The 20188-nt window shown below is 40.0% G+C and overlaps 1 protein-coding gene and 1 long non-coding RNA gene across 3 annotated transcripts in view; both read left to right on the top strand.

The window, feature by feature from the left end:
• Window positions 1-20188, top strand: part of LOC144014752 (plexin-A1-like) — a 261366-nt gene that overhangs the window by 34853 nt on the left and 206325 nt on the right. For both annotated transcript variants that reach the window (XM_077514982.1, XM_077514981.1), the window contains exon 2: window positions 9686-10995. In XM_077514982.1, the coding sequence (XP_077371108.1) occupies window positions 9841-10995 (1155 nt within the window). In that variant the 5' untranslated portion in view covers window positions 9686-9840. The remainder of the gene's footprint in view (window positions 1-9685; window positions 10996-20188) is intronic.
• LOC144013174 (uncharacterized) lies at window positions 6838-8086 on the top strand. The gene is made up of 3 exons (XR_013282161.1): window positions 6838-7002; window positions 7568-7775; window positions 7873-8086. It is a non-coding gene; the product is annotated as an uncharacterized LOC144013174 (long non-coding RNA).

The following is a 20188-nucleotide window of genomic DNA, read 5'->3' as shown; positions in this document are numbered from 1 at the left end:
CAGTTGCAACTTTACAATAACATCCCAATAGTATAAATTACCTACTTACTAATACTTAACTTATATATTAGCTAATTCTTTACATATAAGATGTTAAGCATCTACTAATACCTGTGAAACCTTGTCAAACAACAGGTGGAACAAAGTACAGAATTTGGAGGTGAAATTTAAAATATAAAATTACAATGCCTTGTTCTACAGATACGCTTTTCTGTGTACATTTGACCAATGACACACCACAGAAATGTTGAACATTGGGTTTTTAATGTGTCATAAAATACACACTGAGCCATCACATAGCATAACTTGAGTATAAAAGAGTAATAAACCCAGGCATCCCATGCAAACCCATTCCGGTTTGGACTCTTTTTGTGCAGGACATGAAAACAAAAATCAAAATCAAGCCTTTGGCATTTTTGACGTGAACATATTGTAGCACAACTTGGATGCTCTATACTTTATTTAGCGACACAGCTACAACCAAACTGCTCTAAGGCACCATCCCACAGCTAAACATCACCTAAGCTTTCTTAGACAGAGGAATCAGTTTCCCCTTTTTCTTTTGGTATTCAACATCCCTCAAAAGGTTTGGGTCATCATTCAACACTTTGAGGCATTTTTTTTGCAAAGTCCTGTAGTCGTTGCTGTGGTGTATGAGCAATCAGCAACTCCTTGTATTTCTTCCGGGCCACAACAGCCAGCTCACAGATGGGTGCATTGGCGACGATGGTGTTTCGGTCAACACCGACCTTTCGATATGCCACACTCAGCTTTCTATCTTTCTTGTAAGCCTTAAGGACTTTCTTGTATCTCCTGACGACCTCTTCAGGATGACGTGCTGAAAATAACAGAAATTTAGTTAAGTATAAAAAACATACAAGTAGTGAATAAACACAGGGAATCACATACAGAAGCAAAGTGGTTGAAAAAGTAATGAAGATTACATGAGCACCGAGTAATTGCAGGGTCCAAGAGAGTGAACCCATCAGAAAATACATTTTGGAAAATAAAGTTTACACACAGAGACAGACAGATACAGACAGACAGAGAGATAATGTGATGTTATTTTTTGGTTTGTTTTTATTTATCGTCTGTATTGCTGTTATTTGCTTAGTCAACACTGTATTTTAATGCTTACGCCAACAAAGCACTTGGAATACAGATAGACTAGGTGATGTCTACATGCCTGGCAGATTTCAGTTACATTCAATAAATGAATTACAATGTGAATTTAAATCCACCCCAGATGATGTTCGACTGAATTTGAATTACAGGAAGTGTAACTTCATTTAATGCAATTCAGAGAAACCAATTCTCATCACATATCAGTGAGAATGAGTATATTCCACTAGTGTGTTCCAAACAAAATGTCCAAAATGTTTGAGCCGTCATTGAAAGGGATACTTTACACATTTTCCAATTTTCATCAGGTAAAAAGTAAAAACTTAATTATTTTTCCATGTTCAATTAACACCTTTAAAAGGGCATTTTGCCACCTGCTGTCGGCTGAAAATGACATCACACGTGCTGAGGGCCCAGGTGACAACCAATCACTGCTCAACTGGTAAACATTAGGTAAGTCCCTCAACACATGCGATGTCATTTTCAGTTGACAGCAGGTGCCAAAATACCCTTTAAAGCTGTAAATTGTACATGATTTTTTCATGTAATTAAGTTATCAAATCTATTATAAACAAAATAACTTTTTACTGATGAAAATTGGAAAATGTGTAAAGTATCCCTTTAAAGCACTGGTGTCAAACATACGGCCCGCAATCCGGATCAGGCCCGCAAATGGGTTTAATCTGGCCCGCAAGATAATTTTGTAAAGTTAGAAGAAAAAAAAAATAATTGTAATGTCGGGTTAATTTATCAGCCGGCCACAATCAAAACATATAGATTTGTAATTTCACAAGCAGTCCTCAGATGAGCAATGCAACTTGTTATGGGAATCGTCCTTGATGTAATTATTTTACACACAACTTAAACTACAGTTTGTTTAATTATTATTATTTTTGTAATCATACACCAAGATAAATGTGTTAAATACGACACAAATTCAATTACTGGGAACACAAATATATATGACAACGATTAACATTCTTATAACATCATTAACTACGCCATGCAATGCATTCTGGGAACAATATACATGCAAAACAGGTCTATTTCACACGTCTGGAACGTATTGTGTTAGTAAGTGTTCGCGTTCCATTTGCATTCATGTTATTTTTCGGAACAATATGATTACAGTTGAGCTCCGTAATTTAGGGCTGGTCCACGAAAATCTGCGTATAAATGACGGCAATTGTTTTAAGTTATTTTCTCGATGCGGCCCACTTGATAATATATTTGCCTCCATATGCCCCCTGAGCTAACATGAGTTTGACACCCCTGCTTTAAAGGCTTAGATAAAGTAAGGTATTTTGGGAAATGAAGTGATGTACTACCATCATAAACTATGTCAAGGTTTTTACAATTTTGATGATCCGTTTTATCCGAGTCCACATTTAATGTTAATGAAAACAGTTACTACACTTTATTTTTCACTATAATTAAGTCTTGTGTAGATAAAGTCCTTACAATAATATTTGTCTTATATACTATATAAAGCGTCATTGCTAAATACCATGACTTTCTTTGAATTTCATGGAATTTCAGTTCTACTTCCTGCAATTTGAATTTGAATCACAATTCTGTTTTCTGTTTGCCACCTCAATTTAAATTCAAGGACTGAATTCAAAACTAGGCGTCATTCTCAATTCAATTTTGACTTTTGTACAGGCCTGCCTGACACACATGAGGGTAGCAGGCGTTTTGCTTTCCTCTCTTTACATTTAGGCCTACCTCTCTGCTTGCCATGTCTTTTTTTCTTCTTTTTTTTCTTCCTCTTGTCCTTTTTCTTACGTCTCTGGTGGTGGTGCTTCTTTTTCTTCTTACGTCTTTTCTTCAATTTGTTGTCTGAATCGGAAGAATCAGATGATGAAGATGAGGAGCTGGATAAAGAGGAGTTGGATGGAGTGGAGGACATAGAGAAGGAAGCAGGAGAAGAGCTGGCTGAGGAAGATGTGTCAATTGTCCCACCATCATCTGCATCTACAACATAATAGAAAATACAATGCTAAATGCACTACTTCGTATAATGACACAATTCAACCTACGTATTGTGTATATTCTTATCAACATTATTTATTAGGTTTTTAGTTTCCAAGTATCATTTTCAGATGAACAAACATGTTTTCCCAAGAAAGTGTTAGGACTACTTACTTTGACCAGCATTTTGGCGGAGGGAGTCTTCACAGATTTTTTCTGTGACTGTGTGCTGCTTCTTGGCCTCACAGAGCTTCCGCTGGTTCTCCTTAAAGGAAGGCTCCTTTAATTTTACATGTATGGCTTGATTGGCAGTAAATAGTTAGTATAGCTACGAAACATGCATAAGAGCTGAAGAATACACTCCTATATTGATTTATTTAACTTTTTTCAACATAGAAGTACTTCCGTGTTGCAACGCCCCTTAAGTGGTGACGTCACTAGTGTGTATACTCGCTTGGGGAACAGTAGTTCACGCAGACATAACAACGAGGAAGACACAAACGTCAGTTATGCCTTACTGTATTGCAAAATTTTGCAAGGCGTCGGCAAGGAAAAACCCGCGAGACCCCCCCCCCCCCCCCAAAAAAAAAAAAAAAAAAAAAAGCTACTTGAGTAGACAATGGTTTGTTTGCTAAGTGCTGTCAACCTCCCGAAGGACAAGCAGGCGTGCGCGCAGCGAACATTTCAGGCATGAGGACTTCGAATATATGTTACAATTTGAGATGGGGTACGCCACACGCCTAATACTAAAGCCCAACGCAGTACCGAGTATCTTTAAAGAACCAGACGTGGGAAATAATCAAGCCGATGGAGGAGCCGCAACTGCTAGCAACACGGAGCCTTCACTCTCACAACAGCCGGCACAAATCGAGGTCTTACTACGGCCACTGAAAGATCTCGGAGAAGCGAAGCAAATTTAAAGCGAAAGGTAGGCATGTTTAGGGGGTGGGGGGGCATTCGTTATTATACTGCACGGACTGTTTTATTTCATAATTCATTTGAAGGTGGCCAACGCAGGGGCACGTCGGCACGTTACCGTAATGCACAGTATTAACAATCGTTGGGGCGGCTGGCTTGACTTCGTCTTTTCGAGTGGCGGCTGGCCTGACCGCAGTGGGACGCTACGCAAAAAAGAAAAAAAAAACAGCTAGGGGAGGTTGGGTGCTGTAACGACGATACATTTAATTTTACTATTTTTTCTTTTTCCTGAAATATTTCGTCAGTTCCACACGTTTTGCATTGCTCGTACTGTGTGTCACTTTACCTGTTGGATATTTGCTCCTCCAAGACTTTTCTTCTTCACATCTTTCATCGCAACCAAAGCTATCCTGAGAATGTCTATTTAGTATTGCCATGTTGAATGTCTGATGTTCCAGGATGCAGTTGAGGTTGTCCGCAAGGAACCGATCCTCGAGTTCTTTCATTTCCAGACAGCACACATTCATTAGCGGATTGTCCATTCCTGCAGCTCCCGCACGAGCACCACTCACCCCCCGCCTGATTCACTCGTTCGTCAAAGTTTATTTTGTGCCCGAAAAGACCATCTGGCGCCACAACTTTCACATCCAAGGCAGACTTTCCTTCGGTAGTGTTATTTTGTCGTGTTGGCTCGAAGCGATAAGGTTTAATCCTTCCGGGTTTGACGCTAGATGCACGGCTGCGTTGCATAGTGCTTCCATAGTGTAGCGTTTACACACTAGTGACGTAAACATCCGGGTTATTTAGTCACGTGTAACAAACATGCCGGCGTTCGATTCATTTTAACAATGGTTTAAAAGTTATTAAATGTACATAAAAAAATAATCACGTCACCAAATTAATTATTGAAAAAGTAGCAACTTTTTGCTGCTAAAAATGGATCAATAAGTAAAGTGTCCCTTTAACTAAAAATAATGTTGGAGCCGTTGCCTCCGAATCTGGAATGATAGGATATTAAATGAAAACATCTCTAATCATAAAAGCCAGGTGAATGTAAAACACAATGAGTATCTGGCAATAGATATCTGCACTCGATCTTTGAATAACTGAACATAATCATCACCCATCACCAATACATGAATAGATATGTATGTACAGTGTATTTGAATAAACTATTAATATTAAGAAGAAGACTATTGTTATTATTATAGACTATTATTATATATACATGCTGTATATATACATAGAGCTCGGCAATATGGCCTTTTGGAATATCTTGATATTTTTATGTTAAGTTTTGCCTAACACTTGAATCAAACTTTTGATGCATACAATCACAGCAGTATGATAGTTCTTGTTTGACTGTTTTACAGCCAATTCAGTTATTCTGGGCATTTTTCAGCTAGACCAGTTTGGGTAAAAAAAATAAATAAATAAATAAACAAAACAAAAAAACATGACAAAGGAAGGGTCTGGAATGGTCTATAGGTTGTATGCAGCCTGTGTTACTTTTCAAAAATAAACCATTCGACAAACTGTACGCCTACAGCAAGTTTTACAACTCATAGGGAGACTAATTGTACCTTCTTTTTAGACACACAATTCGTTCGTGCGCACTCAAACATAAACAACAAATTAAACATTGGACAGTTCACTAATCTGGTTGTATTATATAGCACAAATTTATGCTATCTGATCAAACATCTTTAACGAAAATATAACTCGCAGATAGTATGTTTACCGTCATTGCTGTTGTCCATGTGTACGTATCCCACGGCTGAAGTTGTCTTTTTACTGGAAGTGCCAGCTGTTGACTTCTTTCTCTTTCTCCCGGCAGTACCTGGATGTATCTCAGTATTTTGTGTATCATTGTTTGGAACACAGCTATCAAACATTTTACCGGACCGTGTGTTCATTGTTGGAAATCGATGCTAATGCTAGCTGCAGCCGCCAAAATGAACTTGCTGCGTTGAGTGAAGCCAGAAGCCACGAAGGATGGGCGTGTCTACCTCGACTGTCACTCACCAGTGGTGCGAGGTGATTGACAACCAACCAACATGAAGTAGGAGCCTGTTACAATTATGATTGGCTTGTTTCGACCAATAGCACGATTGTATTTCGTTGGAGGGAAAAGAACGATCTGGCGGGAGCTATGGTAACGCGGATTTGGGACACTTGTATGCGGAAAGAACAGAGGATTTGAACATACGTAGGCGCTAAAGTCATATTGCAGGTAGCCATGCCAGGTTTAGCCACTGAGCTAAGAGAGCTTATTGAAGGCAGAACTAAATCTAAAAGAAGACACAGAGAATTAATCAAATGGATGCAAAAGAAAAGGCTTCTAAGAAGACAGATGAAATGCCAAAAATGCAAGCTCAGGATGAAATTCAAGGAATCGGTTTGTGTGGACAACTATGCATGGTATGTACATTTGTATTGCATGAAATGACAACATACATGGATATTTTGGTTCATTATTCTAGTGAAAATTAATTGTGAGCTAATAAGAGTGAGCAATATATATTGATTTACCTTAGCGCTAGTCTACAAATACACAATTGCACTCCTAGTACTACTACAACTGTTACGACTATTACTACAGTAATCTACAAGAATATAATCACAAGAACACTTCATTTTGTGTAGAGTTTATAGATCTGCTATTTTCAGAAAAAAATATACAGTATACTGAAAAAAAAATCAACACTAAGGAACATATTAAACACGTTAGCACATTTTATATCAGTTCCTGGCAAGAAATATTTTCAGATGGGACACATTATTTCGAGGTCCTTGGCACGAAAGTTTTTGAAAATCACTGCTCTAGATGCTCCCCACGTATGTCACGTTCATATCTTTATTTGTATGTATTTTCAGGGTTTGCAAAAGCCAGAAACACAGAGGGAGGAAACTGAAGAGGTCAATTAGACACAGATCTATATTCAGAAATTCAAAGGTCTCACTCTTCAACTGGATGCGCTTTGTGTACAGGTATGCTATGGCATAAGTATATGATTTTAGTCTGTGGTGAAAAGTGCTCATTTCAATAGAAACACTGTATAACTGGGCTGTTATAATAGCAATTAGAGCCTATCCTGTAAAGCTTGTGATGATTATGTTATGGCACATCTGTCGACTCATGATGACAACAGGTGCTTGGAGTTACTTCACTTTTGTGATATATATTGCTAGAAGGTGTAATTTACAGCTTGCATTCTTGAATGTTTAATGCTGAGTTGGTCACCATTAGATCTGGTGGAAAAACATGAGGGTCTGACCCTACCTTGTGAAGCTCAATGGCAATTGGCTCTCTCAAGTTAGAGGATCTGTCAATTATTATTAGAAATAGAATTTTACAGATATCCTAAAGTATAATAGTCCTAAATGTGTTGCTTGAGCTCTCTAAAAAAACAAAAAAATCCACAAGATGTTTTTGTCTAAACAGTAGTGGACAATTTTCATAGCTTACGGTGCAGTAAATGCGAGCTTAGTATATCAAATCCAAAATCTCTATATGTTTTTTAAATGCATTATAATATTTGCCCTATTCTATCAGATTTGCACAAGGCCTACATCTACGTCAAGTGGACATGATCAACGACGACATTTCTAGAAGCTCAACAACCCTGTCCAAGATGGCTCAAAAGCTGCGAGATGTGTGCACTACTGCGATGGACAGACATCAGCAAGCAAGTGGCCAGTACATTGGGGGTCGGCATCAGTTTGTCACCGTTGATGAGAGCCATTTCAGACATAAAAGAAAGGTAAGCAAGCACTGCAGTGCAAACTACCATTGAATGACAGATTACTCATTTTGTTTAAAGAAGAATACAGTACACTAATATTTTATGTTTTCAACAGTACGGACGGGGACGGATGGCTGGTGGCTGGAAGAGGAAGAAGTGGGTGTTCGGGATGCTAGGTGTGAACCGGAGAGGGAGAAGACATGCTAAGCCTGTTCTTCGCTTAGTTGAGAGAAGAAGAAGAAGAGATCTGGTGCCACTGATAGCTCATCATGTTAAAGTGGGATCTACAATAATAAGTGATGAGTGGCGTGCTTATCGCAATGCATTACCTCAGCTAGGTTACACCCATTTCACTGTTAATCACAGTGTATCATATGTCAATGCTCAAACAGGTGCACATACTCAGCACATAGAGAGGCCATGGAGAACGGTTAAGGAAAATGTGTGGAGACTCAGGGGGAATCGTACAGAGGAGTTACTGGTAGACCATCTCAGAGTTATTGAATGGCATGAGTGGCTTGCACGTAAGCATCACAAAGGGCCGTTAGGACGGATAATCCATGACATTGCTATGATGTATGGACATTAAATGTCCCTCTGAAATTCTATTATCAAGGGTTATCACAGGGGTCACCAACTCCGGTCCTCGAGGGCTAATATATCCAGCATGCTTTGGATGTTACCTTCCTCCAACACAGCTGATTCATATGATCAGCTCATCAGCTAGCTCTACAGAGGCCTGTTAACGATCCTGATCATTTGAACCAGGTGGATTAAGAGGAAGGAAACATCCAAGACATGCTGGACAGGTGCCCTTGAGGACCAGAGTTGGTGGCACCTGGTTTTGTACACAAAGTGTTCAAACCTCATGGGTTTACTGTTTTACACTCTTGTTACGCTGTGTGATCGCCGAGAACTTGTGTTACTATACATTAAACACGACATTCAACATTTCATCTGTGATGTTTCTTTGTTCAAATACAGTACACAAAAAGCCTGTGGGTGAACCAAAAATGAGGTACAAACATTTGATATTTTAAATATCAATTTTCCATACCATTGAACTTTTTCCACTCATTTGCTCTTCTATAAAGGTTCACTGGTATAGTATTAGTAGATGGTTAATAAACTATTAACAACTGCTGTAAAGAAGTGAGTTAATCTACTACTTAAATATTAGTTATTACTCTATTTATGTTATTGGGACGTTATTCTAAAGTTGCAACTACTCCACATTTACTAACATGTAATAAATGAGGAATAGTGGCAACTTTATAATAACGTCCCATTAACCTTTACAAAATATGAAGTAATACTTAACAAGTCATTAGTAAGTAATTTGCTAATAGCTTGTTAACGATGTATGACTAATTTATTAAATATAGTTATGAATGATTAATATACAGTTAACAAGTCATTTAGAGCTCAATAACTAACAGTTTAATAATGACATTTTTACTATTTATAGACATCATTATAAAACCTAAACAAACAGTTAACAAACATTTAATAAGTCATTAACAACTAATTAATAAGTCATTAACAACTAATTAATTAACAGTTTACTAAAGGTCTATTAACTAGTTATAACGGGTAGTTATTATAAAGTGTTACCGACACAAGTATTACCAATGTCTCTAGTGATGTCCTACCAATAAGTTCAAATAAAAGTACCATACCTTGACTGGACCTCAAATGGAATCGAAATTAAGAGAATGCTATGACATGTTATATGTATGGTATGGATTGATTTGGTGCAAATGTGTGGTTACTTTGAGTGGAAACTGGTCTTAAGAAAACGTGATTTTTCATTATGTTCTTTTCTTGGATACAAAAAAAATAAATAAATTATTTAGAGTTGTGTGAGAAGTGCATCTCATGACATTTTAACAGTAGTGCTTGTTTTCTTTTTTGTTTTTGTTTTCCAGGAGCATGCAGTCAAAGCAGAACAGGCCATGAAGTTGTAAAAGCAAGAGCTAAAAAAGAAGAGCAGGCCACTTCCAAATCTATAAACCTCTGGAAGTGGATTTAACACCTGAAAGAGGCACGACAACACTCTAAGGCCTCCTTTTCCATTACAGTCATGCCCTCACCTCTCATCTTCCCCGTTCTCCTCCTGCTCCTCCCCCTGTCCATGACCTCCTCCTCTTCGGCCTTATCCAATCTCCAGTCTTTCTCCCCACCGGAAGGGGGGCTTACACATTTGGTGGTTCATAATAAATCAGGCGAGATTTACCTGGGCGCCGTCAACTGGATCTACAAGCTGTCAAGCAACCTCACCAAGCTCCGAAGCCACGTGACAGGTCCTGTGACGGACAATCCTCGCTGTTACCCTCCGCCAGGCGTTCAGTCGTGCCCCCATGACTTGGTGCAGACTCCCAATATCAATAAACTTCTGCTGCTGGATGATGCCCACAACCGCTTAATTGCCTGCGGGAGTACTTCCCAGGGAATTTGCCAGTTCCTTCGTCTGGACGATTTGTTCAAACTGGGCGAGCCCCACCACCGTAAGGAGCATTATCTATCCAGTGTTGCTGAGGCAAGCACCATGTCGGGGGTGGTGATCTCCCCAGATGCTTTTGGCGGGGGTGGGAAACTTTTTGTTGGCACTCCCATTGATGGGAAGTCGGAGTACTTTCCAACACTGTCCAGCCGCAAATTAATGTCCAACGAGGAGAACGCGGACATGTTTAGTTTTGTCTACCAGGATGAGTTTGTATCCTCACAGCTGAAGATTCCATCAGACACGCTCTCCAAATTCCCCGCATTTGACATCTACTACATCTACGGCTTCAACAGTGAGCAGTTTGTCTATTATCTCACTTTGCAGCTTGACACCAAACTCACTTCGCCCGATGCCGGCAGCGAGCAGTTTTTCACCTCGAAGATTGTGCGGCTTTGCGTGGACGATCCCAAGTTCTACTCCTACATTGAGTTCCCAATCGGCTGCACCAAGGATGGAGTGGAGTACCGCTTGATCCAGGACGCTTATTTGGCTCGACCGGGGTCCCGTTTAGCTCAATCGCTTGGTATTCAAGAGCACGAGGAGGTTCTTTTTGCTGTATTTGCCCAGGGCCAAAAGAACAGAGCTAAGCCACCCAAGGAGACGGCTTTGTGTCTGTTCACAATGAGACAGATAAAGGAGAAGATTAAAATGAGGATTCAGTCGTGCTACAGTGGAGTGGGGATACTCTCCCTGCCCTGGTTGCTCAACAAGGAGCTGTCCTGCATCAACTCGGTAAGTGTGTGAGCCTGACCGATTCAGCAAATCATGTTTGCAGCTGTGTCCACATGTGTCTGTTTGATCAAGCGGTTTCTTAGTTTCTGTGTCAGCTTAGTCGAGGTCATACAACACCAGTGAGGTTGTCACAGTTCTAAGCACAGTGTTTGAAATGCTGTTTTCATGTACCGTATTTTCCGCACTATAAGGTGCACCTCCAATGAATGACATATTTTAAAACTTTTTCCATATATAAGGCGTTACAGTAGAGGCTGGGGATACATTATGCATCCATTAGATGGTGCTGCGCTAAAGGGAATGTCAACAAAACAGTCAGATAGGTCAGTCAAACTTTATTAATAGATTACAAACCAGCTTTCTGACAACTCCATTCACTCCCAAAATGAATAAACAGCTGTTTTATTATTTTCTCTGAGGTAAAGTATTAGTATTAGCTAGCGATCCAAGATGGCAGGATCTTCTGCGTATGCGCGTCACCGATCGTGAAGGGTCACCGATAGCGTTTTGACAGCGAGACCTGTTGCGGCTCAATATTGATACATATATAAGGCGCACTGGATTATAAGGCGCATGGTCAGCTTTTGAAAAAAAATGAAGGCTTTTAGGTGCGCCTTATAGTGCGGAAAATACGGTAATCAAACATTTGAAGTGGAGAATAAATCATAGAAAATGTACCCACTCTAAATGCTTGGAACTAAAGTGGTCTAGAATCTACAACTCCTGTTCAAATGCCATGTTTAGTTGATAGCCCACCATTCATGTGCATTATAACTTGTGCAACTCAAGTGAAAATACAAGGTTGAACTTGTGGATCGAATTGCGGAGAAGTCAACACTGCTCTTCATGAAAAACAAAAAACAAAAACTGCTATACCTACTAGGGATGCATGATAATATCGGTGGCCGATAATTATCAGCAATTATCGACCAATTTGACGTCATACAGATAAACCAGATAATAAAGAAATCCGCTGATAATAGTAGACATGCCGCGTTGGTCCATCTGTTGTAGTTGTAGCTCAAGTTGTGTCCAAAACCCTTAGTCCCTCCCCTCTCCTAAGGTAGTGTCGCATATTTGTGATGTCATAATTCACGCGACCTTGTGTTCACAGAAGATGCATCATGGCGTCATAGCAGTCGCCAGTGTGGGCTTTCTTTACTCGGTCTCCCCAAAATGTAACCCTGTTGCATTTTTAAAACATGACTGTTTTGTTTTGGCAAACTCAAATGAGTTACTGGTTGTTTTTTGAAGCAGAGATACCAATAATATTCAGCTTCATGGTGTTTTACACAATCTTTCAATGTATTTGTACATGTTAATCTTATAGTAGGACTCAAGAGTATACTTGTATTCAAGTTAATTTTGCAAACAATTATTATTGTTAAACTTACTTATCGGTTATCGACATTGGCACTTTCTAAATTATTTGGTTTTCCTGGTATCGGTTAAAAATAGCATTATTGTGCATCCCTAATACCTACAGTAAACCATGGTGATGGCAGCATTATGCATTGGGCTGTTTTTCTTCAGCTAGAACGAGGACCTTAGTTAAGGTGAAGGGAATTATGAGCAGTTGCAAATAAGAGTCATATCAGTGTTAGCGCAAAATCTTCAGTCTTATGATATCTTATGAAATAAAATGTCAGGAAAAGACTCATAGACAAACTGAACGTTGTTTGGGGTTAATCCAGAGGCACTTTAAATAGTTGCAGGTTTACGTCGACTCAAACTTAACATAAGTTTGAATGTGAGTGGTTAATTCTGAATGCAGCCACGCCCCCAGTTCTAAGTGGGTGTCCACACTTGCACAACATTAACTCAGTTGTTTAATTCAACCTTTCCTTGAAAAAAGGTTTGTTTTTCCATCACGTTAATGGTGGAGAGGTTTTAACAATCTCAGTCTCTTTTTCCTGTCACAAAACCCTGTTGTACTGTGCAATACTAGTATATAAATTATCATTGGACATTCCCATTGTGATACATTTAAAGAAAAGTAATGCCTTCCTTTCTGGATTAAACAATAACACAAATTGATATATATATATAAAAACAGAACTTGGCTCATGATAGTAGATGCCGATTTATCTGTCAATAGTTTTGGTTTTGTGTGTTGTAATTACAGCAGCACAAATTTTTGCCAATGTCTAGCTCACTTCATCTTTCACCAAGTTTTAAAGAATAGTAGCCATCTTTATTCTTCTATAAAATGATTGATGTGAACTGCTTTATTGCTATTTCATTTGTAATTTATCGTTTGCTCAGAAACAGGGTGAAAGACAAATCACAGCCAACAAAAATAAGTTCTACTATTCCTTCTGGGTTGAACTATGAAATACAATTGTGGCTATGATTGTTACATTTGACCACAGTTCCATTCCAGTGGCCTAATTTAACAATCATAGCCACAATTCAGTGTAACAGTTCAACCACAAGAAAACAGATGCCTTACATTCCCCATAATATGCTTCAGATAGAAGTAAACATCCATCCATCCATCCATCCATCCATCCATCCATCCATCCATCCATCCATCCATTTTCTTAACCGCTTGCTCCTCACAAGGGTCGCGGGGGTGCTGGAGCCTATCCCAGCTGCCTTCGGGCAGTAGGCGGGGTAAGACCAGCCAATTTCCAGCCAATAGCAGAAGTAAACATGCATATACACCAAAAGGATCATTTGATATATTTTGAATATTTTTCATTAGACTTTGTGGAGTCTTCCTCATTCTTGTCTAAATTTAATTTCTTCAAAATCTAACGTTCCTCCAGTAATTTGCACAGGACCTGCACAAAGCCAATACCTAATAGATGCCATGAAAAAACATTATTTTTAAATGGTCACACTCTCTTGAATAGTGCTTATACCTATTGTCATTTGTAGTTATAGGGCATTGCTGTACATCGGATTCTGTTAGTGTTTTTCGTTTAGCGTACTTTTGTTATAATTTATAGTAGAGTACATTAAATTATATTATATTTTCTCCCTCTTTTGTGGCAAGCCATAGAGCCACAGCACCATTAGCATTTGCTTATGATGCATAATGATGCGAGGCAGCACTGCCCGGCGAAAATTTGCAAGTACTACATGACACTCAAAGATTTCTTATAACTGCCTAATTCTCAACACTCTCATTTTTAAAAATACATTGTGCAAATGGCTGTTTCTAACTTTTACTTATCTAGCTCTAGTTGGGCACTTCCTGTATGTTGAGCAACTAGCCATTAACAGCTGATAATCATAATACACCAATAGTGATCAGACCTTTCTTTGCATTGCCTTGAGGTTTACCACCCTGTTTTTTTCATGGGCTAACCATGCCATTAACCTCTTTCACTTGCCTGTGCTTTACCACACCTTTACCAGAATCTTGGTCACGCTACTGGTCACTGTCAAGTCGGCTATCCATTAACGTGGCACCTTAAACGGAGCAGGGCATTTGTGTGGCATTTAATGGTTTCAGAAATAGAATAGGTAGTTTATTTGTTAGGTTCCACATAAACATTTTTGAAAAGTTGAGTTTGTAAAAGGTAAATCGCAAAATGTCTTGTTCCTAGATGGTATGTTGTTGGATAACACATACTGAAAAGGGTTTAGCCAAAATCCCGACCCCAAACAACATTAGCCTTTGCGTACTTATAGTAGTAGTGTTTAACAGAATACTCCAATATTTGAAATCCTGACAAATGTTCAACTGCCACCTTAAACAGAATGTTTGAATTCCCAGTTGGAACTATAGACTATATTACATTGCGGAAAAGAATTTTGCGTCACTATAATAACTATCAAGAATATATCTCACAATGCAGAATTCGGCAATGGCTTGTCTTCTCCTTTCCTCATAGATGAGCATTATGAGTGCCCTGTATCCTCATGAATTATTCACGTGGTCTCACCTCCTGTTATTCAGTCGATTCTCTGTAACAGCCTGCTATAAATCTCTGAACTACTCTCCACCTCTCTGTCCCCATCCTATCTTTCCTCCTCTGCTCTTCCTGCCCTCCTATTCTCTTTAGTGTCTTCCAATCCAGCCTCATTATTTGCACGAAGATTTCTTTCATTTCACCAGTCCCATTCAACCCTTGCCAGTTTTTGACCTCCCTAATTCATCCTTTGACCTCCTCTATCTTGAATATTGTAAACTGAAGCATCACTCATATCGCCAGTCCTGCTTCTTTTGTGCCCCTCTCCCTCGTGTTTGCATCCCCTCGCTTTTTCACCAGCTCGCTCTGACCTCGTCTTGACTTTCCACTGAGTGATGAGGTAAAGAGTGACTTAGTGTGTAAGCCAGCTCGCGAATGTGATCTGAAAACACAATGCAGAGAGACCAGCTGATGCAATGAACGAGGGGACTGGATTGATAGAGACTGATGGAGACTGAAAGGAAGTTGATAGAGAGGGATATCGAAGGGGAAGAGGGTACAACTGCTGAATTATTGTTGAGATGGTGCGTAGAGAACAGCATGAGGGATTGAATGTAAAATAGGTATGTGAGCATGTAATGGCTTCACAAGAGAAAAGAAAGGACTCATATTATGCCATTTTCCCACAAATTAAAACAGTTCCCAGGTGTCTTTCCAGGGGCTCTTCTGTCTCATGCAAATGAACCACTGCTCTTCCCGCCCTCTTCTACTGTGGGGCGTACCGATGCGATTATAGCTTTACGTTACTATAATGACTACTGGGCAGGAATCCTGGGAGAAACAGGAACAGAGACAGAGTCGCTTTGCATGTCACGTAAGGGATGCAATTTGGACCCAAAAGCATAGAGGACACATAAATTGAAAAACAGAGAGTCTTTAGATACAAAAATACAAAGTAACAACAGAGATCAGAGCTGGATGCAGAACGCAAAAATACAAAGTGACCACACAATTCTATATGACAGAATAAAGGCATATAAGACAAAATAAGTCTGACAAACAAGGGACCAATGCACCTGCATAGAAATCAACAACGTCACAACTTAAGGACCCAGTCCAAAACACACTCACAAAATTGCAATTCCATCCATCCATCCATCCATCCATCCATCCATCCATCCATCCATCCATTTTCTGAACCGCTTACTCCTCACAAGGGTCGCGGGGGTGCTGGAGCCTATCTCAGCCAGCTTTGGGCAGTAGGCAGGGGACACAGTGGACTGCTTGCCAGCCAATCACAGGGCACACAGAGACGAACAACCATCCATGCTCACACGCACACCTAGGGACAATTCAGAGCGCCCAATTAACCTGCCACGCATGTCTTCGGAATGTGGGAGGAGACCGGAGTACCCGGAGAAGACCCACACAGGCACGGGGAGAACATGCAAACTCCACCCAGGAAGGCCGGAGCCTGAACTCGGACCCGAGTCCTCAGAACAGGAGGCGGACGTGCTAACCAGTCAACCACCGTGCCGCCAAATTGCAATTCCTTTTTTATTTTATTTTATTTTATTTTATTGGTATATAGGTAAAGTAGCAATGCTTTTCTGGAAAATAAAATCACAGCCATCACATTTTTATATTGTTGCTCCTGCAGTACTTTCAAATCATATATACTGTACATATGGAGTGTATAGTAGTTGATTTTTTTTTTTTTATACTAAGTTGCACGTTTCTGTTAAATTCAAAATTAATGTTTACTTCAAAGTGCATCTTTATTTGCTGAGAAATCCGCCACTATGCCGAACATGGCACATTTGCTTGATCTGTTCAGAATATTCTGATTTCATTTACATTTGAAGAGTGCCATGGCTGACACGGGGCAATAAAAGCTTTACATCTCTGTCACAAGCCCATTGGCCTTGCAGTCTGAAGCGTACTTGTGTGCTTGCAATTATGCAAATGAGCTTACAGTTACATGATTGTCCTTTATAGCCATCTGTCGTTTTGCCTGCAATCGATCAAGGTCGTGTCAGAGGCACTCGCTCTGGGACACGGCGGTGATGAATTTATCATCTTAAAGGCATGTTCAGTGCTTCCTGAAGAGAGCGCTAGCCTGACAGCTCGTTGCCTCTGTCGTTGTGTCAGGTGGAAACTTTCAAGCGGACCTGTTTCCATAGACAAGGTTGTCTTTAGTCAGACAGAACTCCCCCCACAACCCAGCAGACTCCTAGAAAAGCAGTGATATTACTGAAATGATACACCAGTGATAGTTAGATTAGGGGTAAGTGATATCTTTTTCCCACTCTCTATTGGAGCTTACGGATTGGACATTTCTGTCTCTTGCGGCACGGCACGACATATGGATCAAGGGTTTTAATAGTGTACAGACCAATGAACATGTCATACTTCCTTGATAGACACATCTTGCAAATGACATTTTTCCACTCACTATCCAACTTTTTAAATTGAAACTAAGGCCAAATCACTGATGCAGCAGCTGCTGGGAGCTGCTCCAGCTCCATAATCAGATGTGCTTGAACCCATTTTCACATTCTTGCAGAGACAATGACGTCATCAACAACCATCTTCGCAATTGGTTGGTAGAGTCCAAATCTCTCATGTAGGCCCAATTTGAATTGTGTACACACATCTCTAGTTACAGTATATAAATTGAGAACTTTTGCATATGTTTCAGCTTCATATATACTGTATTAATATTTTATTTAATAAAGAAGACCTGCGATTGGCTGGCAACCAGTCCAGGGTGTCCCCTGCCTACTGCCCAGAGCCAGCTGAGATAGGCGCCAGCACCCCCCGCGACCCTTGTGAGGAATAAGCGGTCAAGAAAATGGATGGATGGATAATAAAGAAGACAAGCTAAGGAGTTCTACAAATTTGCCGCACTTTTGATGTCACAATCTGAAAAAATTAAGAATGCCTTACTCACATTTTTGGAAATAGCTCACAAAAGATTTACTTGGTTTTGTAATTTCACACTTAATCAGTATGCAGGCACTCTGGAGACCCAACTATTTTTATGCAGTACAAGCAATTAAAAAGTAAATTAAGGTGGTCTACTAAGGGACTGTGGATGTAAGGTAGCAGAAGTGCTAGCTCTGGAATATTTACAAAATTAAATAACAAACAAAATAATGCTTTCCACATAACCGCTGAGATGGGTGGCTGGTATACCAAGAAATTACGCGTTTAATTTTAGCTGCTATTGTAGATAATGTAGACTTGATTGAGGCGGTCTACTTTAGCAATCAAAATAACACTGATGGACCACCTACAATTTACTTTACCATTCAGAACAAACAAATCTTCACACAAGAGGTTAATGACTTCAGTCTTTAATAACATTTGGCCACATCGTCATCACAATGCATGTTCAACCCTTTCTGTTTATCACAGTGACCATCACATGAGGTGTGGAATTAGAACCCAAATGCAGGCAATTTACGGACGAGTTGGGAAACAGAGGGGCATATTCACTAAGATTGCGTTGCGTCAGGTAATAGCGCGAAATATTGCACCACAACTGCACACGCAGTCTGCGCCCAGTTACCCACCTATTCACTAAGGATATTGCTCTAATCATATACCGGCATAAACACGCCCACAAAACTGACAGCTTGGAGCAAATTTGCACCTGATTTACCACACATGGCAATGGATTTGCGCCAAGAACATGGTTGTTATAGTAACAGTTGCGAGAAAGATGACATTATCAGAGAGCGATGTGAGTAAGCGTTTAGAGCGCCATTAAGCTGTACAGAGCAGAGAGGACGACAACAACGTCATACATTCATAAAGTACAAATTATTGGTGCGATCGTTTATTAAAAATATATTTTCAGATGTTGGCGTGGGCGTACAATATGCATCTGGCACGTAAGAATGATCGTAAAATGCCTCCCCGCCATTGCCGATCAGCCCGGTTACGTTATGTGTTCTAAACTAACACGGAAATATTTCCATCTCTCTCTCTCTTTCTCTCCTCTCTGCGTGATTGGCCGTGCATGTTGTGGTGCGGCAAATGGCATGCACTGCTGGAGATCGAGGTGCGTCAGGTTAATACATGCTTTCCAAAAACTTTATTTGCGTCACGCAAACGCGGTGTTGCTATTTGCGCTGACGTTAGTGAATTAGACGCTGCATATCAATGAGTCTCATTTGCATTGGGGTGGGCATATTTTGCGTCAAATGTATGCAAATTACCTAATTTACATACGCGCAAATAACACCGGCGCACCGTGACGCAATCTGTTCGGCAGAGCACTTAGTGACGGATTTCCCCATCTGCGCGTGTTTAGTGAATTAGGCGCTCGCAGATTGCTCCATTTTTCCCGGTTAGCGCGGTGCAAAGGCGACGCAAATCTTTAGTGAATAAGCCCCAGAGTCTTTAAATACAAAAAATGCAAAGTACAAACACATAGCAGGGCTGGCTTCAGATGGCCTAGAAGAAAACCTTGACTAAGAACCTTGAGCTGGATTGATGCAGAGAAACCTCGAGTAAGCAAGCATGGCTGGATGGATGGAAGTGACCTCGAACACATGACCGAACAGCTGGCATGGAGGATCAGGGATAGGATAGCTTGACGTGCTGAGAAACCTTAGCTCAGGAACCTTGATGTACTAACAAAATCGTCACTAGGGCAAAATTCTATATGACAGAGTAAAGGCATATATGACAAAATAAGAATGACTCTAGACAAACTAAGAGTGTCTAATACAAGAACATAGTAACTGCATAGCAACTGTATCATCACAAGGGACATAGTAACCACATAGCAACTCTGCAATAAGAGTGACTAGACAAACTAAGACTATCTAATACATCATCATAATAAGGGACAGGGCAGCTGCATAGCAACTACAAATATCCTCATGAGACATAGCAACTGCATAGCAACTGACAACATCAACATCATAACATGAGTCCAACCCAAAAACAATCACATGATTGACTCAATGACCAACCCAAGACACAGTCAAAAACAGTGACCCTAAAAGTGTATTTCACAACTGTAGGTGGAGCCAAGCTGCAAAAACAACACACAGTTGCCCTAACACTAGGTCTCAGCAAACTTTATTTTTTTAAAGCTATTTTAAAAAGCTATAAGGCTGTGTCTTAATTTTCAAGGAGAAAGAAAGGCATCCACATCACAACGCTGTGAGAAGTAATGATGCTTGTGATGCATTCGTATTACGCTTCTGAGATTGAAACGTCTCAGTGTCGCATTGTCTCCAATTTGAAGGGCGTCTTGCTCTTGGAACTCTTTGCTGACTGACTGTTCACTGAACATGTTTTTGAAAAGTGAT

The sequence above is a fragment of the Festucalex cinctus genome, chromosome 2, assembly GCF_051991245.1.
Source record: "Festucalex cinctus isolate MCC-2025b chromosome 2, RoL_Fcin_1.0, whole genome shotgun sequence".
Lineage (NCBI taxonomy): Eukaryota > Metazoa > Chordata > Actinopteri > Syngnathiformes > Syngnathidae > Festucalex > Festucalex cinctus.
The sequence above is the reverse complement of the archived record's forward strand: the minus strand, read 5'-3'. Positions and strand labels throughout refer to the sequence as shown.